General features: G+C 47.8%; 1 protein-coding gene across 19 annotated transcripts in view; it reads right to left on the bottom strand.

Annotated features, from left to right (window-relative positions):
- The window catches only part of LOC140201770 (calcium/calmodulin-dependent protein kinase type II subunit beta), a 136,157-nt gene that overhangs the window by 91,639 nt on the left and 18,073 nt on the right, over positions 1-26,445 (bottom strand). For all 19 annotated transcript variants that reach the window (XM_072266401.1, XM_072266403.1, XM_072266410.1 and 16 more), the window contains exons 2-8: positions 25,336-25,408; positions 14,595-14,697; positions 13,911-13,994; positions 10,423-10,517; positions 6,498-6,620; positions 5,477-5,560; positions 2,403-2,445 (exon numbers count right to left, since the gene is read on the bottom strand). In XM_072266401.1, the coding sequence (XP_072122502.1) occupies positions 2,403-2,445; positions 5,477-5,560; positions 6,498-6,620; positions 10,423-10,517; positions 13,911-13,994; positions 14,595-14,697; positions 25,336-25,362 (559 nt within the window). In that variant the 5' untranslated portion in view covers positions 25,363-25,408. The remainder of the gene's footprint in view (positions 1-2,402; positions 2,446-5,476; positions 5,561-6,497; positions 6,621-10,422; positions 10,518-13,910; positions 13,995-14,594; positions 14,698-25,335; positions 25,409-26,445) is intronic.

Here is a 26,445-nt window from a genome sequence, read left to right as displayed (position 1 = left end):
ATTCAACTATAAAGAGAACATTGGGGAATTCATAGTGAAGTCTAGAGCGAGCACTAGCAGGAGGAACACAGGACAACAACCAAACTGGAGTTCTAGACTCACTCAGGACCAATGAGTTGATGCACAATCTTTAATCACTGTTCTGCACAAATCTCTAACACAAGAGATTCCGCAGATGCTGAAAATCCAGAGCAACACATGCACACAAAATACTGGAGGAATTCAGCAGGTCAGGCAGCATTCACCGAAATTAACACATAAGTCGATGTTTCGGCCCGAGACCCTTCATCGCGGCTGGAAAGGAAGGGGAGGGGAGGGAAAGGAGTATAACCTGGAGAAGGTGACAGGTGAAGCCAGGTGGGTGGTGGAGGGGCATGAAGTAAGAAGCTGGGAGGTGATAGGTGGAAAAGGTAAAGGGCTGGAGAAGAGGGAATCTTATAGGAGGGAAGAGTGGACCATGGGAGAAATGGAAAGCAGAAGGGCACCAGAGGGAGAGGAGAAGAAGAGGTAAGGTGGGGGTGGGCCAGAGTCAGAAAATGAAGAAGAGGGAAGAGGGAGGGGAGAAAAGTTACTCGAAGTTGAAGAAATCAACGCTCATGCTATCAAGTTGGAAGCTACCCAGACAGAATATAAGGCGTTGGTCCTCCGACTACCGAATGGCTTTATTTGTGGGAGAAAAGGAGGTCAATCTGGAGGACGTAACTTAATCTCTCGTGTCTTTGTCTTCATGCCTCCTTCCCCATCTTCATTCTTCTTGTCTGCACTTGTATAAAGCCCATCTCAGTTGTGAAACATTGGATCAGCTCATGTCTTCAAGCAGCTACCTGACCTACCGAGTGTTTCCCTAGTTATTTCAGATTCCCACCAACCACAGTAATTAGTTTCCGGTGATATGGGCGAGGAAAGGGCGTGGGAGGGGTGGGGGGAAGAAGTTTTCGAATAATGTCAATGTTAGGAGTTCAACCTGAATGAGTGAGATGAAAGGAAATGGATAACTGTAGGCCACGCAAGTCATTTTGGTGCCGAACACTCAGTGTATGGGGATGATGGCAAGCCCTGGTTGGGTGGCGCCAAGAACCAAATGTCCAATTGAATCAAAGAATGCTGTAACTAAGTCTATAGAACCGAATTGATTTGGTCAATCCAATCAGATCCGTTATTATCACCTGCCCCTCCCAATCCTTTCCCCATATCCCTGCTTTTATTTTCCTTCGAGCATTTATCCAATTCCCCTGATGAAGCAACTACAGAATTCCCGTTCCCAATCCTAACCTCATGCTGGACACCATCACTTTCTCTTTTGTTCATCACTGCAAACCGGCTTCTCCTGGGGAAATGTTCCTCTCTAGCCCAGTCCTCTACGCTGGGGAACAATGTCAGATTCATTTGGGGAAAGCATCATCCCCGGAATCATTCCAGCCAATCTCTTTCTTGTCCTCTGCAAAGCTTCCATGCTCCCTCCAGAAACGGTTACGGAGTGACACAGTGTGTCGATGTGTGGATCAATAATATCAGCGTTCATGAAATAGCTGAAGCTCAACAGCCCCACTTCCAAATCCTTCCCTCACCCCAACCACTGTCGTTCCGCAGCCCAATTCAAACTTTACATTTCCTTAAATCCCGTGAAATCCCCTCCCAGACCCTCTCTCCTCCAAACCAATCTTTTTTGATTGGGCTTTCAACCATATGCTCCTTCCCAGATCTCCCCTCACGGTTGACTCCGTTCCCAGTGACAGGCCAGCACTCACTGCCTGCCCTGAATTACCCACGAGATGAGGCCAGCTCAGAGGGCACTCTGCAGTCATCCATATCGACAGCCCGGAGTCACATACAGGCCAGTCGGAATAAGGACCACAGGCTTCCTCTTCAGCAGGACATGAACCATCCAGATTTCTCCAATGATCTAGCTGTTTTGTGATCATTATTCACGAGTAGAGCAAAACCAGATCATTAAATTCCCACTGCTGCCATCAGTACACTGTAATAGTTGAAACCCACCCCACCTCATTTCAAATTCTGTCCCATATTTTCACAACTGGACTCTGTCTGCGGATTACTGATCAGATAATTTAACTTGTGTGCCACAACAATGCTGACACCACTGATTCGCATGAGGAGTGCTTTGGGAGATCGCCTTGAATAACCTGGCATGACGCATTACCTCCTGCTTCCAAAGTGCATCTTGTGGGTTTTATACAATGCGAACTGCCTTCTTATTTTTCCCTCATGTAGAAGCTAACTGTCTCATCAAAAGCACAAACTACACAACACACTCTTTTCCTTGTTTTTAACCACAGAATTCTGCACCATGAAATAAATACTAAGACTTTCTGACAGTCTGATTTCACTTGCCAAGTTCGGACCACCGTGTGGGTGAAAGAACTGCTTTAGCAGAAGCCTACCTGAGAAGTTCCGTGTTGCTAACATGGTTGTAAGGATGGCACCCTGTATGGGAGAGAAGGATAACGTCAGCAATATCAGATAACTTAACAATTGTGTTTGAGTTCTATACGGCAGAGTACAAAGCAAACCCATCCAATACACAATAGACACAGTTTTTTGCAAGAGGAGCTTTGTAATGTGTGAAATGTAACAGTGTACAGCAAGCTCCCGCTAACAGCAATATGATAAATGGTCAGATCGCACATTTCACTGCTGTCCATTGGCCAGGACACCAGGGAAGCCTTGCCTGCTCCTCCCCAGTGGGCGGCACTTCAGCGTAACAGTTAGTGCGTCGCTTTAGAGCGCCGGCGATCACCAATCGGGGTTTGATTCCTACCGTCACCTGTAAGGAGCCTGTACGTTCTTGCTGTGACAGTGTGGGTTTCCCGTGGGTGCTCTGATTTCCTCCCACGTTCCAAAGACGGGCGGGTTATGGCTAGTGCGTTGTGGGCATGCTACGCTGCTTCTAGCAGCGTGGCGACACGTGTGGGCTGCCCAGCGCACACCGCGGACTGGGTTGGTCGCTGATGCAAAAAATGACGTGTTTCGCTCCATGTTTCAAGGTACACACGTCAAACAAGCCTCATTTTTTAAAATTCAATAATTGAAAGGAGCTTTTACATGAACGTGGAAAAAGCAGGCAGCTCTTGATTTAATGGCACACCTGGAAAGTGAGGCGTCAGACAGGGCAGTACACTCCGACACCACACTGGAGAGTCAGCCCAGACCGGGAGCGGGAGAAAACCTGCAGATGCCGGAAATCGGAGCAGCACACGCAAAATGCTGGCGGAACTCAGCAGGCCAGGCAAACTGGAAAACTGGAGCTTGAACCCACAACCCTCTGACTTGAGAGATGACAAGTAAGCCAAACTTACAAGTCTAACCTGAAAGTTGTTCAGCACGAGGTTATGGGCCGGAGGTCCTGTTCCTGTGATTTATGTTCCAAATTGGAATCAGCAACTACAGAGTGAGAACTGTTAACCCCGGTCTTTTACTCTTTCAATATCTCAAATTATTTCCCCTCCCTTTCTAAACAAGAGCTTGGGGCCAAACCTACAGCCTCATGGCGTGGGACAGCAATGTTGTAAAACCCAGGGTTGAATCTATTTTAAATCAAAGGACTTTCTCTAAAATAACTATAACTGACGGCACACAATTCATAATGCTCTTGAACAGATAGGAGAAGGCACGGTGGAGATGCAAGTTTATCTGCTGTGTGAAGTGAGACAAATTAAGTGTATTATTTGTAAAACAGTTTCTCATTTACAGACTGCGAAAGGCATATACTGTGGTTTACCCCAAATGGAAAATCTACTTTTGACTTTGACTTCTTGCAAATAAACCAGGAACCTATTTTTAATCTGAGCTCTCAAGTTAACAAAAAAAAATTAACTTTATTTCATGATCATGATATTGTGGGATGTCAGCTGTGGTGGAGTGGGTCACCATTTTACTGCAGTTCTGGGGATCTGGGGACTATTGGTACAAACCCCTCCCTGTGCAGTGCAGAACACACTAGAAAGGAAACAGCAACGTGCAAGCTACATGGGACAGGGTGCATGGCTGTCTACAAAAATGAGTAGTTGGCATCTGGAACGAGCTGCCAAGGGCAGCGGTGGAGGCAAGAGCTGTATCAATATTTTAAAGGTAGCTGAGCATGTACTTGAATGTGCAACATGCAAACGGACGTGGTATTAATGCAGACAATACAGATAGGAATGATGGCTAGCATGAACACGGTGTGCCAAAGGGCTGTACTACACTTTAATTCTATCAAATGAACTACAAATAATGTGAGTCATTGCTGAATGTGTGGCCAGAAACGATTACTTTCTGTGAACATTTGAGAATGTGAAGTCAACAGAGATATTAATTAATTGGCTGCAATTGAGACTGGCTGCCATTTGCTGTGTTCCATTTACATTGCAAACAGTCACCGTTCCTTCATTAGCTTGGGTTGAGAGGATTCGGAGGGGCAACATTCAGAACTAGGCAGCCAAGCCTCAGAGAGAGTCCATGGGTTTAAACTCTTCTCTGTAGCTGACATTTCGATGACAGACTCTGCTATCTTCATCAGGGATGGCGAAATTTGTCATCAGAACGCCGGTCATAATCGATATCTGTACCTGGCTGGAAGCCCGAGAAGAGTTTATTCCTCATGTATGCTGGGAGAGCACCAAATCCTTTTTCACTCTATGAGTTTGTTATCAGGAAGTCTCTAACCTATGTTTGCCCACAACATGGGCAGATAACAAGGAATCACAAAACAGATAGAGAAAGGGTTCTGTTCGTGACAGCTGAAGGAGAGGAAAGATGCACCTACTGATGCAATTGCAAATAAGGCAGGCCAGTGGCTCCATTTCATTTGCAGTTTGAGGAGATTTGGTACGTCACCAAAGGAAATTTCTACAGATGGACGGTGAAGAGCACTCTGACTGGCTGCATCACTGCCTGACATGGAGACTCCAATACACAGGATCGCAAAAAGACTGCAGAGGGTTGCAGACCTGGTCAGTTCCATCATGGGCACAGGATATCTTTAACAGGCACTGCCTCAGGAAGGTGGCACCCATCATTAAAGACCCTCACCATCCAGTACATGCCCGCATCTTTTGTTACTATCATCAGGGAGGAGGTACAACCTTAAATTCATTGATTCGTGCTGAAAATCTTTCAGGTTAGACTTGTAAGTTCTTCCTCCCTGCCATCAGATTTCTCAATGGTCCACGAGCACTGCCTCATTATTCTTTTTTTTGTACTGTTGAATTTTTATGTTTTGCAAAACAACAGATTTCACAATATGCCGTATATCAGTGATAACAGACCTGATTCAGCAGAAACTTTGAGGGAGGTGAATGAGTGGATAGATGCATGGCAGCTGAAGCTGGGGAGCATCTCACCAGTGACAGGGGAAGAAATATAAAGATTCTGCTATCCTTGTTCATCAGTCACCAATAACCACACGCTTCCACACCGGGCCTGAACTCTCGGCACTGACTGCAAAACAAACCCCAAAAAAAAAACCCGCTCTCACCTTCAGTTTTCGCCTGGCATTGAATTTCTTCAAGCATTCCACGGTCTCTTGGCGATGCATCATAGATGCAACAGTGGATCGTTGCTGGAAATGAACAGAATATTTAATCTCAACCAGGCATTCTGGCAAAAGCTCGCCCCTCGCTTCGGTTCCCCCACCTCAATCTGGCAACACGGTCTCGGTGTAACCAACTAACCCACAGATCCTCTGATAAACTTTGATCACTTTGAACTGCAGTGGACTCTTTGTTCTTATTGTGTTCTTTCTTGTTTAATGTTGTATAATTTATGTTTTTCTTGTGAATGTTGTCTCGCTAATGCTATGTGCATACATGTACTTGGGCATATGACAATAAACTCGATTTTGACTTTGATCATCTTTAGAGTCAACTCCTTCTCTTCTAGTACTGGGACAGCTTCTCACTGCCTCAGGCGTGGCGAACCGGTGAGCAAGCCTTACTAACAAAGGGAGAAACCAAAATCAAGCAATTATTACTGAAATAATTGCGAGCTGTTTAATTCCAACCCCGCGTGCAATCCTTCTCGTTTATCATTGTCCTGCGGGGACGCAGCTTATCTGCTTGTCCAAAGCTGCTTCCATCGTGATTGGTCAGTTTGGAAACTGCAGCTGCTCTTCCCATTGGTTAGCTTGCTTGCCACAGTACCCAGTGTCCAGTTTCAGACAAGACTAGCACAAGTGGAAGCTTTTTCCCTTTTCCGTTGTCTCCGGGGCTCACGGCACTTCACGCGCACTTTTAACTAAATTTGTTGAATATTTAGTTTTGTAGTTTGTGTAACTTTGGAGAACATAAATGCTTGGTCAAATTTTTATTGTCTGTCAACAAGTAATCACTACTTATTAGCAGTCAGTGTTTTCTGTCTCAATCACCAAACCCGCGAACCTAATTCAATGATACCATTATGGACAGAATTAAGTTTGCACTTTAAGGGCTTGTAGTTAGATGAGAAGGAGTAAACTTGTGCTGGTCCCCTAAGACTATCAGCGGCAGGAGAAAACTTACGCAGACCCATGGATGCTTCAGGGCTTCAGTGGCGGTGATCCGCTTGGCAGGGTTTATCGTCAGCATCTGGTTGATGAGATTCTTGGCCTCTGGAGTGACTGTGTCCCACTCAGGGGAAGGAAACTGAAGGAGGGGAACAGAGAAAAAGGCAGCGAGGTCACAAGAAATGTGCATGGAAGTCTTCCAGAGTTAGATCAGGGGCTGAATCATTCAGCCCACAGTCAGCCCAAGTGCCTGAGATATGACTTTACTTTCATTTAGAAATAAATGGGTTGTAAACATGCACTGAAGGTGAGTGGAGGGGGATGTGAGGGGTAAGTTTTTGTTTGTTCAGAGTAATGGATGTATGGATTGTGCTGCTGGCATGATGGTGGAGGCAGATACATTAGAGGCTTTCAAGAGTCGCTTGGATAAGCACACAGATAAGGAGGATGCTGGATATGGCTGGTGTAGGTAGGAGGGAATAGTGTTTGGGTGCTTTCGGTTTGCTTTTTAGCTGGCTCGGCTCAACGCTGTGGGGCAGAATTGCCTGTTTCTGTGCTGTACTCTTCTATGTTGCACGTTTTAAAGGGCTGCTCTAACAAGTGGATTGACACAGGAAGCGAATCTGGTGTATGGTCAACGACAGCACCAAGCCAGTGAAGGGCCTTCCTGCTACGTCCAGTGACCACTGTCTGTTATGCTGAGCGGTCGCTGGTGGATGCAGGGAATGTCCTATGCCATGCTCGGACACACCAAATCACCAGGCACTGCCAACGGTCAGCAGGAACTCCAGGGCTACCTGGGTTCCACCGGCATCCTGACTAACCGTAGGTACAAGCCAGACAGCAAGGTGGGCTGCAGTCTTCCCGACAACCACCAGCAACAGAGTACCATTGCTGGGGCTCAACCTGGGCGCCTTCCCCCTCAGCTCCAATGTCTTTGTTTTTGTGTATCATTTATGCTTAATTTTTTTTTCTTCTGGGTACTGCTTACATGTTGCTACAAGTTATGTTGCTGCAGGTTAGTTTTTTATTGAACCTGTGCAAACGCGTCTTTCTGCATCTGACTATAAACTTGGACTTCAACTTTATGCCCACGCTCTTGCCTGGACCTGGTTGATAAAGCAGACAGGAGTTAAATTGAACCGCAGACTGGGAGGTCCTTGGCTTATGCACAGGCTGTGGCTGTGACTGTGGCCACAAAAGGTGGCGTCCATCACTGGGAACCCCATCACCCAGGCCATGCCCTCGTCTCATTGCTACAAGGAGGAGGTACAGAAGCCTGAAGACACACACTCAATGTTTCAGGGTAGTGGTCCCCAACCACTGGGCCGCGAAGCATGCAGGAGTGCAATGGTAGCCGGAGCGCGCCCAGCACATCTTTAAGAAAAAAGCCGAAATAAACAAGCTAATTAATTAGGTGCTGCCCGGCATGTAACTGTCGGCCCAGATCAGAGGCGATTGCCGATTTCACTTGCTCTACACGATGTTCACTCCTCTTTCCAGGGCGCTGGAGACTTTAGCTGTTCCATTGTTTGGTCAATTTAAACGCCAGCCCAGACAGGCTGAAAAGACAGGCCAGACAGGCTGAAAAGACAGGGCTGTCAGGATCGAGGTGACATGTTGAATCTACACAAACTTCTAATAAAGTATAGGCGCCGCCATGCTTTCTTTGTAATGACAGTTATGTGCTGTTCCCAGGACAGATCCTCTGACACTTTTCAGAGAGAGAAATGTCGATCCTTAATGCTGAAGAATTTAAAGTTATTGACCCTCTCCACCTCAGTTCCTCTAATGAAGACTGGCTTCTGGGCGGCACCTAATTAATTAGCTTGTTTACTTCGGCTTTTTTCTTAAAGATGTGCTGGGTGTGCTCCGGCTACCGCTGCACCCCTGTATGCTTCGCGGCCCGGAGGTTGGGGACCACTGATTCAGGGTCTCGGCTTGAAACGTTGACTGTACTCTTTTCTGTAGATGCTGCCTGGCCAGCACTTTTTGTATGTGGTGCTCAATGTTTCAGGAACAGCTTCTTCCCCTCCGCCATCAGATTTTTAAATGGATAGTGCACCCTTGTACACAATCTCACTATTTTCATTTCTATTTTTTGCTCTCTTTTTGCACTATTTTATTGTCATTTATAGATCTTTAAAATTCATTTTTGACGTCTTATAAGATAGTGATGACAAACCTGCCTCTGCAGTAGGATGTGGGCTGCTGGCTTAGTCCTATAACTTCTGAGTCACATATCAATGGGCAGTGTTATGGAAGGCTGAGACCGTTTGACTTGCTCAAACCCCGTTTTAGCTGACTTATCTGTGTATCAGGTCAGATACTGGACAGCGTTGAAATCAGCGCTGTCATTAAAATCATCTGCTCTCTCACTACTGACTCCACCTCGACACCCCGGGGTGATCTGGGGGAGCTACGTATACAACTGTACGATATCCTAGTGGCTTACGGCAGGGGTCCCCAACCCTTTTTGCACCGTGGACCAGTTTAATATTGACAATATTCTTGCGGAAAACCCTGGGGGGAGGGTGTTCAAGTAGGGTGAAACTCACCTCAACATGTCTTTTACAATTAGGGTTGCCATTTGCTCGCTCCCAAATAAGGGACAAAAGTAGCAGTCAGATCTTTACCCCAGGAAAGACTACCATGATCATGAAGCCTTGCGCAGGCACCTGCGTGCGCATATGTGCCGAGTGTACGTGCCGATTTTTCCCCCACAAATCGCTTTTGCCTTCATCTTCCTGTCTATACTGTACGTATGTTATTTCTACTTTATATAGGCTGTGTATTTATCATATCATTCCTGCTTTTACTATATGTTAGTGTTATTTATTTTTGGTTTTGTGTGTTATTTGGTATGATTTGGTAGGTTTTTTATTGGATCTGGGAACACTCAAAAATTTTCCCATATAAATTCATGGTAATTGCTTCTTCGCTTTACGCCATTTTGGCACGAAAGGTTTCATAGGAACGCCCTACCTTAGCGGGGGGATATTCAGGACCAGGGCGGTCCGGAATGGGTCAAACCAACTTAGCCCAATATATTGGATGTCCCGACGAATACGGGACAGTTGGCAACCCTATGTTCAAGTTCAACAGCGCGTGACAGGGAACGAGGAAGGGTGCAGCTGACTCATATTGTTTCCTCGTGGCCCAGTAGCACATGCTCTGCGGCCCGGTGGTTGGGGACTGCTGGCTTACGGGACTATCAGGGGTCAGGGTGCTGCAGGGTTCGGAGTGTAATTCCGGCACCGTTCTGTAAGGAGACTATACATCGTCCCCATGGAATGCGTGGGTTTTCTTTGGGTCCTCTAGTTTCCCCCCACAGCCCAAAGGTGCCCCGGGTGGATTAACACATCTTTGTAAATTGTGCCGTGATTAGGTTAGGGTTAATTGGGTTTGTCATGGGGTTGCTGGGGCAGCGTGGCTTTAAAGGCCCGAGGCCCTACTCTGCGCTGTTATCGCTAAATTAAAAACTTTAAAACGTACTTTGCTGCTGAACCTACTTTCACTAAAACGTTTAAATCTCCTCAACCATGCCCACAACGAATGGAATTTATTTTTCTTCTTTCTGCAAACTTGTGCTAATTTATATTTTTCCTCTGAATGCTGCCTATGTGATGCCACGCATCTGCGTTTTTTCCTGCACCTCTGCGTGCACGTACTTGTGATTAGGACAGTACACTCGATTTTGACTACAGGGAAAAATCAAAACAGGATGGTGCTCTGTCACTGGGTGGTGGTGTGGAAGATTACAAACTGGGCCGGTGATGGATGCTTTCACCCGGAGTCTGGCAGACAGCTAAAGGCTGGGGCAACACTGGGACCTCCCCTTTAAATATGTGTGGCATGGCTGTAGCCTTGTGCAGAAAGGGAACAGGAAGGTGTTCCTCTTGTGACGGGGGAATAGGGTGGAGTTGCCGCCTTGTACGTACATCGTAAGCGCCAGCCTTGATCTGCTGGTAGAGCTTGTGCTGGTCTTCGTCCCAGAAGGGCGGGTAGCCGACGAGCAAGATGTAGAGAATGACTCCTGAAAGGAGGAGGAGATAAAGGTATTTCAGTCAAATACACCCATACATCCAAAGATTAACACCACAACCCACTGACCTGTCGAGGGAACAATAGTATCACTCACCAAACAAATACAGCTCTGGACCACTGACCCAGAGTTAAAGACATTAAAAAGAAAAGCTTTATTTGTCACATGTACATTGAAACATTGACGCATACAGTGAAATACTTTGTCTGCGTCAACCATCGATGCCGTCCCAGGATGGGGGGGGCAGCTCGTTTCTGGTGCCAACATAGCGTGCCCGCAACCCACTGATCTTCACCCACTAATACATCTTTGGAACACGGCAGGAAACGCACTCTGTGAGAGGGAGAACATGCAGGGTCCTCATGGACAGTGGTGGGAAATGAACCCCAATCGGTGATCAGTGGCACTGCGAACCGTTACGCCACCACGCCACCGAGAGCTTGTGCCACACGGACTCTTGCCAAGTCTCGGGTGCCGCACAAGAGCTTGTCTCTTTTGCGGAGTCAGCACATTTCTCCCTGCGGCCGCCTGCTTCAGCTTCCTCCCCCGTCCCAAAGGTGTGAGGCTGACCGGGTGATTGGTCAAAGGAAACTACCCCTAGCTGGAGAGCTGGGAGAGTTGATCAGCGTGCAGGGATGAATAGGGGAAAACGGGACTAACGAGATTGTTGTAGGAGCTAGTACAACTTGATGGGCTGAACAGGCTCCTCCACTATCAGAGTCATAAAGCTTACAGCGCAGAAACAGGCCCTTCAGCCCATCATGCCCATGCTGACATTTCTGCCCACCTGCCATTTGTCTGCATTAGGTTTGTATTTTTCCATGCCTATCAAAGAGTTCATCTAAACACCTCCTAAACACTGAACATGATTCTACCACCCCCTCTCACAATGTGTTCTAGCTACCAACTATTCTCTGTGATAAAAAGAACCTTGCTCCTCAGATCCCTTTTAAAATTCCTTCCACTGATCTTAAACTTCTGGCCTCTTGCTTTTTGTCCCCCTACTATATGAAAATAATTCTGACTATCCATCCTATTTACGTCTCTTAGACTGTTATATGCCTCCGTTAGTCTCCTTCACTCCACAGCCCAATATATCCAATGATTGCCCATAACTCCAATCCAGGCAATGTCTTGGTGAATCTCCTCTGCATTCTCTCCAATGTAATCATGCCCTTCCTATCGTGTGCTGTTTAGAGTTGCACACACAACTCTGACTGCAATTTAACCAGCGTTTTGTAAAGCTGAAATATGTTCACGTGTAATTGCATTACATCACACGTGAATACCCATGGATGCAGCCAAACAGAAGAGCGGTACTCCAGGTCCAAGGTGCAAAACACAGTACCAACAGCCATAGACAGCACAAAACACACAGAAGGTAGCAGTAAAACAGTCACACAGTCCAAGTCCCTGAGTCCATGAGTGTTGCATCAGTCTGCAGTCAAACACAATACAGCTTGTCTTCTGCCGAGCGACCACTGGCGGCAGCACCGACTCCACTGTGGATACCTTGCCACAGCATCTCCAGCACTAAGGTGTAGCGCACCTCTCTTCAGTGGCTGCAAGCAGACGTCACTGTGGCTTGAGGCCCAGTCCTTACTACAATTGGAGCCTTTCACAGCCCCCCCACCCCCTGCCCCCATCGTCCGCTCTCGCCTTTCGCTGATGAAGTCAGTGAATCAGTCATCCTTCCCACTGGACCAACAGTGCAGTCTGGCTCTTACAACAATCAGCTGTGTGAAGCTGAGGGGCCAGGTGGGAAGTGCATCCACAGCATCTCTCCAACCCCAGAGCGTGCAGGACATCAGAGGTGCCAGTGACTGAACTCCACGCCATTTGGATCCCTTGTCTGTCTGACCACTCATGAGCACCAGTTTGAAACACACTGAGCCGTAAGTTCCATTCACCTGCAACTCTCTGTGGCATTGCCAGCTGCTGAAAGCTCAGAGTAGCCCAATACCCGGCATACTTACACCCCTCGCTACAGGCAGGCCTGTTGCCTGGGAAATGACACCTGAAAATACCCTCCAATATGTGTTTGCTGTTTTTGTTCTCAATGCTACTTTGAGCCCCCTGTCTTGACCAAGACACTCAATTTCAGCAAGCAGCCACCAAGCACGCTCTCTATCCTACGCGTATAGCTTCAGTTGCAGTAAGGACTAGGCCCCAAGCCACGGTGCAGCCACTCAGGAGGGAGGCGTCAGAGAGAGGTGCGCTCCGCCAGAGCGCCAGAAGCGGTGTGGTGGGGCCTCAATGCTGGAGTCGGTGCTGCCCTCCAATATCCATTTAGCAGAAGACAAGCTGTATTCTGTTCGACTGCTGACTGGCTCTCAGCACAACCCGGTGGAGTTTGTCAACCATATCCGAAGGAGACCTGGTCATGCATCTCACTCAGTTAACATCTTGTTCCAATTCCCACAATCCCAAATGTTCACAGACACTTGGGAAAAAAAAACTCTTTCCTCTAATGTCTGTCTCCAGTTGACAGAGATAGCAACAGGTAGTCAAAACGGTTCAACGTATCACCAGCGCCAGCCTACCCGCCATCAAGGACGTATATACAGAAAGGTACCAGCAACATCATGAACTACTACTACTACTATGTCGACTCAGGCCTAGGGGGCCGGCGTCGGGCACGATGACGGACTCTCCACTTCTCCCTCTCCCTCATCAGTGTGTTCAGTTCATCTACATTAGCCGCACTGCTGTCTTCTAGGAGCGTGTTGACCATAGTCTTGGGAGGGCACCCAGGGTTCATCCTCCCATGCTTGGGCTCCCATATGATGACTAGGCTGGCAGGTAGTTTGGGGTGGCGTAGGCAGTGCCCCGCTAGTTGCAGTCTTCTCGCCTCGATTTTAGTGGAGAGCATCGGTAGGTTGTTACAGAGCTCGACGTTCATCATGTGCTGTTGCCAACTCACATCAAGAGCCATCCGGAGCATTCGTGTATAGCAACCATCCAGAGACTTTCGCATCGTCTTGGTGAAGGATGCCACCTGCACTGTTCATGGACTGTTTGTCCCACTCCCATCCGGAAGGAGGCTACGTAGCATCCACGCCAGGACCACCAGACTCAAAAACAGTTACTGTCCTCAAGCAGCAGGGCTGATCAACACCTTCACCCATTAATCTGCTCCTCTACATCCCCAACTACTTTATTATTTCCTGTCAGTCACCTTATGTACAGACACTCCTGTGCCAACCCTCACTTTACTGTGTACATAAGCTAACCTAGGCATTTATATTGTGTGTTTTTCTATGATCGTGCTCTCTGTTTAGTGTGTGCTGCATCAGATCTGGAGTAACAATGATCTCGCTCTCCATTACACTGCGTACAGGAAATTAAACATTAAACAGTCTTGAATCTTGCTTCATTACTCACCACATGCCCAGATATCCACTGGCTTCCCGTAGGCTTCTTTTCGAAGTACCTCAGGAGAGAGGTATCCAGGTGTCCCTGCAAAACCTGCAAGTGGTTGGAAAAACGCCGTCAGGTCTTTGGCCTTTCTCTGGTGTGTGCAAACTTACCAGCTCCGCTACTCAGGTGGTAGAACATAATCATACCAGAGTCCACCACAGAAACTGCTCTCCCTGGGACTTCTGTCAAACCCTCACTTGCGGACACATTTCTGTGTAGGAATCCCAAACTAGAGGCAAGTGCCTGTGGGCAGCAGAAGCCACATTCTGAACCAATGCACTTAACGCAGAGGCAAACGGTGTTTGCAGTCTCTCTCGCAAAACTGCAGGTCACCTCCTTCATAAGTTCCAGGGCAGCAATGCGATATCAGAGTGAACGGGAAACAGCGCAGCGTGCAGTGACCAGGCTCCAAGTTCAAGGTCACACCCACCATACAGCCGAGCTGCAGCCTGCAACTGTGCTTGGGTTTGTGCACACTCTCTGGCCAAGTTCCGAGTCAACATCCTCTTACAACAGAGGACGGAGGGAGGGATTGGGGATTTGGGGTGCGATGTCCTTGTGTAGGCGATCTGTTATCTGTTGCTGTGTGTGAGAGAGGTGTTAGGGGTTACATCACAGAGCGCCCTGGGACCAGAGACAGGGACTTACCAAACCAGGCCTGCTGCTCTCCTTGAACTTCGATGGCCAGTCCGAAGTCAGCCAGCTTCACTGCCGCACCCTTGCACTTACTGGCAAGCAGCAAGTTTTCAGGCTTTGGGGCGGGGGTGTTGGTGGAAGGAAAATCACCATAGTTACACAGCGGAATTCACAAAGCTGAAGCAGTCCCGCGAGCAACAAACTTCAGAAAAGCCATTTTACTCAGTGAGAATTGATTTCCCACACAGTTAGAACACAGGTGGGGGACTGCCGTCTCCTCGGTAGACAGCAGGACCTGATGGCAGCTAGGAAAGTGATGGGAGAGACCGGGATGTGGGGGCACAGGCCTTTGTGCACTGTCCTCAAACAGCTGACCACAGGTCAGCTACGAACTTCACATTCGATATGGACGTGTTGGTGAAGGGAATTGGAAAAAAAAAACAGCCGATGCTGGCAATCTAAAATAAAAACAGAACATACTGGGGATACTCAGCAGAACCCTAGTTTCCCTTCCAGCAGGTGTGGCTTGACCTGTTGGGCATTTCAAAAGGAAATGACAGGGCAAAATAGCAGCTAGTGGGATGAGTTGCAGTGTAAAAGGGGAGAATAAAATTGAAATGGGTGACGAATACAGGACTGAAGGTGTTATCTTTGAATGCACACAGTATATGGAAGAAGGTAGATGATCATGTAGTGCAGTTAGAGATTGGCAACTATGACATTGTGAACATCACTGAGGCGTGGCTGAGGGAAGATTATAGCCAGGAGTTTAACATCCAAGGGTACACATTGTACCAAAAGGACAGGCAGGTGGGCAGAGGGGTGTGGGATGGCCCTACTGGTGAAAAATGAACTCAAATCCTTAGAAAGAGGTGATAGCATAGGAAGGTGTGGAGTCCTGTGGGTAGGGCTAAGAAACTGCAAGGGTACAAAGACCCTGATGGAAGTTATATACAGGCCACCGAACAGTAGCAAGAATCTGGACTAAACATTACAACAGGAGACAGAAAACGCATGTCAAAAGGACAATGTTACGATGGTCATGGGGGATTTCAATATGCAGGTAAACTCAGAAAAATCAGGTTGGTGCTGATTTTGGATCACAAGAGAGAAATTTTGTAGAATGCCTATGAGATGGCTTTTTAGAGCAACTCATGCTTGAACCTATGAGGAGATCAGATATTCTGGATTAGGTGTTGTGTAATGAATCAGAATTAACTTGAGAGTTTAAGGTAAAAGAACCCTTAGGGGAAGTGATCATAATGTAACAGAATTCACATTGCAATTTGAGCAGGAGAAGGTAAAGTCAGGAGTAAAGGGAATTACAGAGGCATGAGAGAGGGGCTGGCCAAAGTTGATTAGAAGGGGACACTTGCAGGGATGATGGCAGAGCAGCAACGGCTGGAATTTCTGGGAGCAATTTGGAAGTCGTAGGATAGATACAGTACTTCCCAAAGCAGTAGTATTCTAAAGGCAGGGTGACATAACCGTGGCTGACAAGGGAAGACAAAGCCAACAAAAATAGCCAAAGAGAGGGCATATAATACAGCAAAAAATAATGGGAAGTTAAAGGATGGGGAAGCTTTTAAAAAACAATGGAAGGCAACTAAAAAAACCATAAAGGGAAAAAAAATGGAATACAAAGTTAGGCTAACCAATAACATTAAAGAAGTTATCAAAAGTTTCTTTAGGTATCTAAAGAGTAAAAGAAAGGCGAGAGTAAATATCAGACCACTGGAAAATGATGCTTGAGAGGAAATGGTGGACGAACTGAGTAAGTTTTTTGCAACAGTCTTCACTGTGGAAGACACCAACAGTATGCCAGAAGTTGCTATCATGAGGGAGAAGATGCTTGGGAAACCGAAAGGTCTGAAAGGTAGATAGGTAATCTGGACCAGATGGTCTATATTCCAGGATTCTGAAGGAGGTGGCTGAAGAGATTGTGGAGGCATTAGTAATGATCTTTCAAGAATCACTACATTCTGGAATGGTTCTGGAGGACAGGAAAATTGCAAAAGTTACTCTACTATTCAAGAAGGGAGAGAGGCAAAAGAAAGGAAATTTTTGGCCAGATATTCTGACCTCAGTGGTTGGGAAGATGTTGGGAGTCGATTGTTTCAGAGCATTTGATAGCACATGATAAAATAGGCTGTAGTCAGCATGGTTTCCTTAAGGGAAAATCTTGCCCGACAAATCTGTTGGAATACTTTGAAGAAACAACAAGCAGAATAGACAGGGAATCAGTGGATGTCGTGTACTTGGATTTTCAGAAGGCCTTTGACAAGATGCCACACATGAGGCTGCTTAACAAGATAAGAGCCTAGGACATGGGTAGGACAAGTGTCAAGACTCTGCATAGGGATATCAGGGAGTTAGATGCTAAGTTAAGGGCAGGACCTTCACGGTTGTGATCTCAGGATTGTTACCTGTGCCACATGCTAGTGAGGTCAGAATGAGGAAGGTTATACAGTTTAATACGTGGCTAAGGAGTTGCTGTGGGGAGGGCATAAGATTTCTGGATCATTGGGCTCTCTTCCAGGAAGGTGGGACCTGTACAGAAGGGACAATTTGCACCTGAGCTGGAAGGGAACTAATATCCTTGCGGGAATGTTTACTAATGCTGCACGGCGGGATTTAAACTAGAGTTGTGGGTTGGCGGGGGGGGGATGAACCAGAGTGCCAGAACAGTTAGTGGAGAGGTTGTGGAGGCTGATATTGGTAAGACCTCAGACAAAGTCAGGAATCAAAAGGTTGAGACATGGAGCGACTAGTGTCTTGAACTGCATACACTTCAACGCAAGAAGTATCATAGGAAAGGTGGATGAGCTCAGGGCATGGAGCAACACCTGGAATTATGACTTTGTGATAACTAGTAAGACTTGGTTGCAGGACGGGGAGGACAGGCAGATCAATATTCTGGGGTTCCGTTGTTTTAGACGTGACAGAACCTGAGGGATTAAAGAAGGAAGGTTGGTGTTACTGGTCAGGGAAAATGTCACGGCAGTGCTCTGTCAGGACAGATTGGAGAACTCAACTAGTGAGGCATTATGGGTGCATTACTAAATGGCAATAAAAGAGGACTGCGCGTCTTCATAAACTAAAAAACTGAGAAATAAGAAAGGTATGAGCACAGTAATGGGGCTACATCACAAACCACCCAACAGTCCTCGGAATGTGCAGGAACAAATTTGTCAAGTGATTGCAGATTGTTGCAAAAAACATAAGTTTGTTATAGGAGGTGATTTTAACTTTCACATATTGTCCGGGACTCCCATACTGTCAAAGAAATAGATAGGAGAGAGTTTGTCAAATGTGGTCAGGAAAGTTTCCTTCATCAGCACATAGAAATTCCAACAACAGAGCATGCAATGTTGATCTGTTATTAGGGAATGAGACAGAAGTTCGTGTCAGGGAACATTTTGCACCTAGTGATCACAATGCCATTAGTTTCAAAGTAAATATGCAAAGATAGGTCTGGTCTGCAGGTTGAGATTCTAAATTGGAGAAAGTCCAATTTTGATGGTATTAGAAAGGATCTGGCAAGTGTGGATTGGGACAGGCTGTTTTCTGGCAAAGGTGTACTTGGTAAATGGGAGGTCCTCAAAAGTGGAATTTTGAGAGTACAAAGCTTGTATGTGACTGTCAGAATAAAAGGTAAAGATAACAAGTTTAGGGAATGTTGGTTTTCAAGAGAGGTGCATAGCAGTTATAAGCAGGTAGGAACAAACAAGGTGCTTATGGATTCTAAGAAATGCAAGAGAACACCCAAGAAAGAAATCAGGAGGGCTAAAAGAAGTCATTAAGTTGCTCTAGAAGACAAGGTGAAGGAGAATCCTAAGGGATTCTACATGCATGTTAAGAGCAAAAGGATTGCAAGGAACATAACTGGTACTCCGGAAGATCAGAATGGCAATTCATCTGTGGAGCCAAAACAGATGGGGAAGATATTAAGTCAATTTTTGCGTCTGTATTTGCTCAAGAGACGGACTCAGAGGCTATAAAAGTGAGGTAAAGTGGCATCATGGACCCTGCAGAGATTATAGAGGAGGAGGTGTTTACTATCCTGAGGTAAATCAGGGTGGATTAATCCCCAGGGCCTGACAAGACGTTCCCTCGGATCCTACAGGAGACAAGTGCAGACATTGTCGGGGCCCTAGCAGAGATACTTAAATCATCCTTAGTGACAGGAGACGTACCAGAAGATTGGAGAATAGCCAATGCTTTTAAAAAAAAAGGGCTCTAAACATAAACCAGTAAGTCTGACATCAGTTGTGAGAAAGTCATTGGAAGGTATTCTAAGGGGCCAGATAAATAAGAATTTGGTAGACATGGACTGATTAAGGATAGTCAGCTTGGCTTCGTGCATGATAGGTTAAACCTAACCAATCTTACAGAGTTTTTCGAGGAAGTTACCAGGAAAATGGATGAAGACAAGGTAGTGGATGCTGTCTACATGGACTTTGGCAAAGCTTTTGACAAGGTCCTGCATGGGAGGTTAGTCGAGAAGTTTCAGTTGCACGGCATTCAAGATGAGATAGTAAATTGGATTAGGCACTGGCTTTGTGGGAGAAGCCAGAGAGTGGTAGTAGACGGTTGCCACTTTGACTGGAGGCCTGTGACCAGTGGAGTGCCACAGGGATAGTTACCAGGTCTGTTGTTGCTTATTTTCTATATCAATGATCTGGATGATAATGTGGTTAACTGGATCAGAAAATTTGCAGATGACACCAAGACTGGGTGATATAGTTGACAGTGAGGAAGGCTATCATGGCTTGCACAGGGATCTGCATCAGTTGGAAAAACGGGCTGAAAAATGGCAGATGGAATTCAGGGCAGACAAGTGCGAGGTGTTGCACTTCGGTAGGACCAACCAGGGTAGGTCCTACACAGTGAACAGTAGGGTGCTGAGGAGTGTGGTAGAGTAAAGAGATCCGGGAAAACAGGTACATAATTTGTTGGAAGTGGTGTCACATGTAGATAGAGTAATAAACAATGCTTTTGGCACAATGGCCTTCATAAATCTACCTACAAGAAAGATGTAAATAAGGTTGAAAGAGTACAGAGAAAATTTACAAAGATGTTGCCGGGTCTGGAGGACCTGAGTTACAAGGAAAGATTGAATCAGTTCGGATTTTATTCCTTGGAAAATAGAAGATTGAGATGAGATTTGATGGAGGTGTACAAAGTTATGAGGGGTATAGATAGGGTAAATGTAACTAGGTTTCTTCAACTGAGGTTGGGTGGGACAACAAACAAAGGTCATGGGTTACGGGCAAAAGATCAAAAGTTTAAGGGGAACATGTGGGAAAACTTCTTCATCAGAGGGTGATAAGAGTGTGGAATGAGCTGCCAACACGTGGTGCTCGTGAGCTCAATTTCAACCTTTAAGAGAAGTTTGGAAAGGTACATGGATGGGTGGGGGTATGGAGGGCTACTGTCCCAGTGCAAGTCAATGGGAGTAGGCAATTTAAATTGTATTGGCATGGACTAGATGGGCCAAAGGGCCTGTTTCTGTGCTGTACCTCTATGACTCTATGGTATTACAGGGAAGATACTAGCCTGGATAGAGCACTGGTTGCTTGGGAGGAGGCAAGGAGTGGGAATAAAGGGAGCCAATGACTACTGGTGTTCTACAGGGATCTGTGTTAGGACCGATTCTTTTTATATGTCAATGATTTGAATGATGGCATTGATGGCCTTGAGGCCAAGATGCAGATGATATGAAGATAGGTGGAGGGGAAGGCAGTGTTTATGAAGCAGAGGGGCTACAAAAGGACTTGGACAGATTAGTTGAATAGGCAAAGTAGCAGATGGAATATGGTGTCAGGAGATGTATGGTCATGCACTTGGTAGAAGAAATGAAAGGGTTGACTCTTTTCTTAATGGAGAGAAAATCTGAGGTGCAATGGGACTTGGGAGCCCTTGTGCAGGATTCCCTAAAAGTTAATTTGCAGGTTGAGGAAGGCAAATGCAATCTTAGCATTCATATCAAGAGGACTAGAATATAAAAACAAAGGTGTAATGTTGAGGCTTTTATAAAGCACTAGTGAGGCTTCACATGGAGTACTGTGAGAAGTTTTCTGCCCTGCATCCAAGGAATGATGAACTGACATTGGAAAGAGTTCAGAGGAGGTTCACAATAATAATTCTGGGAATGAAAGGAATATGGTGGCTCTGGGACGATACTCACAAGTATTCAGAAGAATGAAGGCAGGGGTGGGGGGGGGGAATCTCATTGCATTGAGTGGATATGGAGAGGATGCGTCTCCTGGTGGGGGAGTCTAGGCCCAGAGGGCAGAGCCTCACTATAGAGGGACATCCATTTAGAAAGAAGAGGAGGAGGAATTTCTTTAGCCACAGAGTGAGGACTCTGTGGAATTCGTTGCCACAGGCGGCTGTAAAGGCCAAGTCACTGGGTGTATTTAACGCAGCAGTTGACAGGCTCTTGAGTAGTCAGAACGTGAAAGGTTATGGAGAGAAGAAAGGAGATTGGGGCTGAGCGGGAAATAGATTAGCTATGATGAAATGGAGGAGCAGACTCGATGGGCCAAATGCCCTAGTTCTTCTCCTCCATCTTATAGTCTTTATGGAAATGGGGAGGAGGAGATGCAAAAGACTGCAAATGCTGGAATATGGAGCAACACACAAGGTGCTGGAGGAACTCAGCAGGTCAAGCAGCATCTGTGGAGGGAAATGGACAGGCGAAGTTTCAGGCCGAGTCCTTCATCTGAACCCAAGTGAAGTATCTCGGCCTGATACGTTAACCATCAAATCCCCTCCCGCACCTCGTGTGGAGTTAACAGGCCTGCTTCTGGCTCTTAGGAGGGTGGAACGCATTTGGGGGCGGGAGGGTGGTGGAAATAGCCACTTCCCATCCTCAAGTTCGATGCTCAGAGTGACTGCCAGTTCAAAGCTGGTGCTCAAATAACTATAGAAAGGGTTCAGAGGAGATTTACAAGGATGTTGCCTGGATTGGAGAGGGTGCCTTATGAGAATAGGCTGAATGAACTTGGTCTTTTCTCCTTAGAGTGACGGAGGATGAAAGGCGACCTGATAGAGGTGTATGAGATGATGAGGGACATTAATCGAGTGGATAGTCAAAAGCTTTTTCCCAGGGCTGAAATGGCTAACATAGTTTTAAGTTGCTTGGAAGTAGGTACAAGGGGGATGTCAGAGGTAAGTTTTTCCACACAGAGAGTGGTGGGTGTATGGAATGCACAGCCAGCAATGGTGGTGGAAGCAGATACAATAGGGTCTTAGAGAGGTGCATGGAGCTTAGAAAAATAGAGGTCTATTTGATAGGGTAATTCTGGGCAGTTTCTAGAGTAGGTTACACGGTCAGCACAACATTGTGGGCCGAAGGGCCTGTAATGTGCTGTAGATTTCTATGTTCAAATTGTGGGGGCGGAGGACAACAAGGCAAATCTGTGGCCACTAATGCCCACAGACCATCCTGTGGGCTGAGAGGTCCCACTTCCAGAAGCCAGAATCAATCCCAGAGGTGTGCCAGGATATGCCACACTCAATTCTGATGGCTGGGAAGAGGAATCTGGAGATCGGAATCTGGGAAATGTGCAGGTGAGGAGGTGTAGACTCCTACAGTCGGAGGCCTGGTTGCCCAGTCTTATGGAGAATAACCGGGGTCTGAGGATCCATATCCCCTTGAAACATCAACTTCTGTGGCGAGGAAAAGGAGCAGACAGGTGTGTTTGCAAACTTAGATACTAAAACAGACATGACAAGAACTTTGATTTTATTTCTCTGTGGATAATTATCTTAAAATTATTAAATTCAGCTGAATAATTCATGCAGGGAACATTTCTAATTTTGTGCTGTGGCTGAAGGACTTCAGTGTCATCAACCTGTGCTCCAGCTAGGAGCTGATCTTCAGGGTGTGGCTGGGAATAGCCCGATACTCACCCAGGAAGATCGGCCTGACAGCCGTGAGGGACGGGGTGGTCATATGGGTAGTGAGTGAGGGGAGGCGAGGGTCACAGGGGCTGCCTCAGACCAACACTCACCCTGCATACCTCAACCTGAGGGTTCAGTGACATCAGGACGAGGGTGGGGCCTGTGTCTGAGACGTGTTACTCACTGACTTTGGGATGGAGCAGGAGCTGGAAAGGCACAGAACACAGGGCCCTGCCTTTCTAGGGCTTTGAGAGATGTCACCCTGGGGCAAAGAAACAGGAGGAAGGGAAAGTGGGGTGCTGATCTAGTGACCGGGCTGTCCAGGGGAAGGGAGGGAGGGTTGACCTTGTGATCGAGTTGTCCAAGGGTAGGGAGTGAGAGAAGGAGGGAAGGTTGATCTAGTGACCAGATTGTACAGGGGTAGGGAGTGAGGGAAGGAGGGAGGGTTGATCTAATGACCAGGTTGTCCAGGGGAATGTTGGAGGGAGGGGTGTTGATCTGGGGGCTGAAGACAGCAGGGAAGAGAAAGTGTGGGAGGAGGGAGGAGAGGGTGGTCACCCACCAGCGTGGAAGTGGGGGGCCGGTTTGGACTTCCAGAGGCAGATTGTGGGGGCGGGGGAGTAGGGCTTCACACATCAGCCAAGTTGCCAGGGACTCGGGCGGAAGTAGCCCCAGGACGGACAAGTGGACCGATCCTGCGGTTGGGTAGTGGACGCCCTGACCTATGCACCGCAGTGAATCCACAGAAACACAGTACAGTCTCAAAATGACTCCCAACAATCACATACATTAAGAAATAGTGAAATGGCAAAAATTTAACACACGCACACAACAAAACACTGTGAACACTTTGTGTTTTATACACACAAGTATATGCATAAATATTATTTTTAAAATAAAGTCTTATTTGTCTTTTACAGTATTATGTGCACATAAGACACTGATGTAAATGTACGAATCCTCAGCATTAAGATCAAGCTAGCACACAGCACGCATTCCAGTCCAAAGCTGCCATGCCATTTCCAACACTTCCTGTAAAGCAGCTTCCCCAGCCAGGAAAGGCAAGCAAGCAGCGTCGGGATCAGCAAAGCTCAAGCTGCAGAGACAGAGAGAGAGAGAGAGAGAGGGGGGGATAGAGAGAGAGTCTGTGTGTGAGAGAGAGAGAGACACACACACACAGACAGACACACACACACACACACACATACACAGAGAGACAAAGAGAGGGGGACAGGGGTGAGAGGGAGAGAGAGGGGATGGGAAGAGGGGGAGAGGGAGAGAGAGGAGGGGAGAGGGGGAGAGGAGAGGGGGAGGGGGAGAGGAGAGGGGGAGGGGGAGAGGAGAGGGGGAGGGGGAGAGGAGAGGGGGAGGGGGAGAGGAGAGGGGGAGGGGGAGAGGAGAGGGGGAGGGGGAGAGGAGAGGGGGAGAGGAGAGGGGGAGAGGAGAGGGGGAGAGGAGAGGGGGAGAGGAGAGGGGGAGAGGAGAGGGGGAGAGGGGGAGGGAGAGGGGGAGGGAGAGGGGGAGGGAGAGGGGGAGGGAGAGGGGGAGGGAGAGGGGGAGGGAGAGGGAGAGAGAGAGGGGGTCAGGGAGGGAGGAGCAGAGAGAGACAGACAGATAGCGAGAGAAGGGGTCAGAGAGAGAGGGGTTCAGGGAGGAAGGGGCAGAGAAGGAGACACAGAGACAGAGAGATAGAGAGAGAGAAAGATAGGTCAGAGAGAGAAAGAGAGAGAGGGGTTCAGGGAGGGAGGGGCAGAGAGGGAGACAGAAAGAGAGGGAGAGACAGAGAGAGACACACAGAGAGAGAGAGAGAGAGACACACAGAGAGAGAGAGAGAGAGAGAGAGAGAGAGAGAGAGAGAGAGAGAGATAGAGAAAGAGAGAGAAAAAGAAAGTGCTTTGATGGTAATTTTATTGCAGCACTTGGCCACCAATCCAAACAGGTCATTGGTTTTCCTGGCCTTTACCACCCACCCAGACAGCAGCACTTCACCAAGGGTGCACTCTTCAGAGAGTCTGAAGTGACAGGATGATTGCCTGTTTTCTGCCAACCTTGTACTCAGGTGCTGTTGTGGTCTGAACACAAGGTCGTGACCTCAACAAGAGCCCCAAAAGCCAAAATCATATCCCCACTGGAAAAAAAAACCCTCCAAATTAACCTTTACAGCACCAGGGAAGCCTCTCCCTCCCACAACCTGCCACGTATTTAGAAAGACTTGACCCTAGATCTGCTGTCAGCCCGGTTACCACTTCAGTCCCTCCTCACTGGGTTGAAGGAGTTCAGGAATCGATCAGCACCTGGATATACAGTCATTGCCGACTAGACTGAGGTTTTACTAGTCTATTTTGCCCTCAAACAATACCAACACTCCTTGCTCCCTGGGCCTCCTCTGTCCTCTTATAAGACTTATCCCACATCCCCTAAACGAGGTTTGGGTGTGAGCTGAGACTACTGCCATTGGAGGTTCCTGGGCAGCCTGGGACAGACGGTCCACCAGCTAATGACTGGAAACGCTGGTCCGAATCCCACTCCAGCAAACTGAGCGTTGGAACTTCGTCCTCAGTACATTGAGGAGACGGACTGCTGCCACGTTCCAAATGGGACTCTGACCAACAGTGCACACCCTTCCCAGGTCATGAGGCTCCTGTCCCCTCACCAACTGAAATTCTTTTGCAAGACCCCCAAACGTAAACCATCCCTGGAAGGACTGGCTGCGGCCCGCTCTGCATTAAAGTTACCAGACCGACAAGAGTAGCAGAGGAGTTGAGGACGGTTCAACGGAGGATGTAAAAGACGTGGCTTGCGAGGGTTACGACCTTGGCGTCGCTGCTACGGCGGAACTCACCTTGAGGTCTCGATGGACAACCCCCATCTGGTGGCAGTGGAGCACGGCCTCTAGGATCTGTTGGATGCAATGACTGCATGCAAACACCAGGGGGCGTGTTAGTTGCAGGTGAGTCTAATGTGGCACAGACTGGTGCAGTCTCAACACAACTCATCTCAGCCGAAGGGGTGTACCAGAGCAAGACAGGACTAAACCCAGGCTGGCTCAACCCAGCAGGCACACCGGAACCCCGTCCCTCCGTGCAACACAGAAGGCAGAATTTGTCTTTCTGTTACTAGAATTTTTTCCCCCCATTTTAATTTTCAATTAACCCCCCCCCCAAAGTAGTTTGAGATTTTTTTTTGATCCGCACTTCACACTGGGAGTCTGTCAGACAGAGCAAGGGCGGGGAGGGGGGGTGCCTACAGAGCCAAATGTAGACACACACTGAGGCAGGGTGCATTACAGCGGAAGACTACCGACACTGGGTATCTGAAGCGATGGGAGACACTCCGGCGGACGGGCAGAGAGCGGGAAGGGAGAGGCGGTTCGGGGGTTTCAGGCTGGCCACCAGTCATCAGGACGCACGTCAAGGCAGCCACCCTGAAAAGCACCCTTGTCCTCCCTCCACGGACAATGCCTGCTCAGCCGAGCCCTCTCGGCCTGCCGCTGTCTCGTGGTGCCTTCCCCGGGCTGACTTTGTCGCCCACTCTGTCTGGCAGATTCTATCTCTGGGTGGCCTGGTGACAACAGCAGCAGAACATGGGGAACAGAGACAAGCCTGACCCTAACCCCACCTCCCGAGCCCCTTCGTCAACAGGGCATCCGCCGTTTCTCTCTCCCAAGACACTCCCTGACCGCTGAGTCTCCCCAGACACTCCCTGACCGCTGAGTCTCCCCATTCGCTGCCTGACCGCTGAGCCTTCCCAGACACTCCCTGACTGCTGAGTCTCCCCAGACGCTGCCTGACCGCTGAGCCTTCCCAGACACTCCCTGACTGCTGAGTCTCTCCAGACGCTGCCTGACCGATGAGTCTCCCCAGACGCTAACTGACCTGCTGAGGCTCCCCAGACACTCCCTGACCGCTGAGTCTCCCCAGACGCTGCCTGACCTGCTGAATTTCCCCAGCTT

This window comes from Mobula birostris, chromosome 8 (assembly GCF_030028105.1).
Source record: "Mobula birostris isolate sMobBir1 chromosome 8, sMobBir1.hap1, whole genome shotgun sequence".
Classification (NCBI taxonomy): Eukaryota; Metazoa; Chordata; class Chondrichthyes; order Myliobatiformes; family Myliobatidae; genus Mobula; species Mobula birostris.
This window is presented reverse-complemented; position numbering and strand designations above follow the sequence as displayed.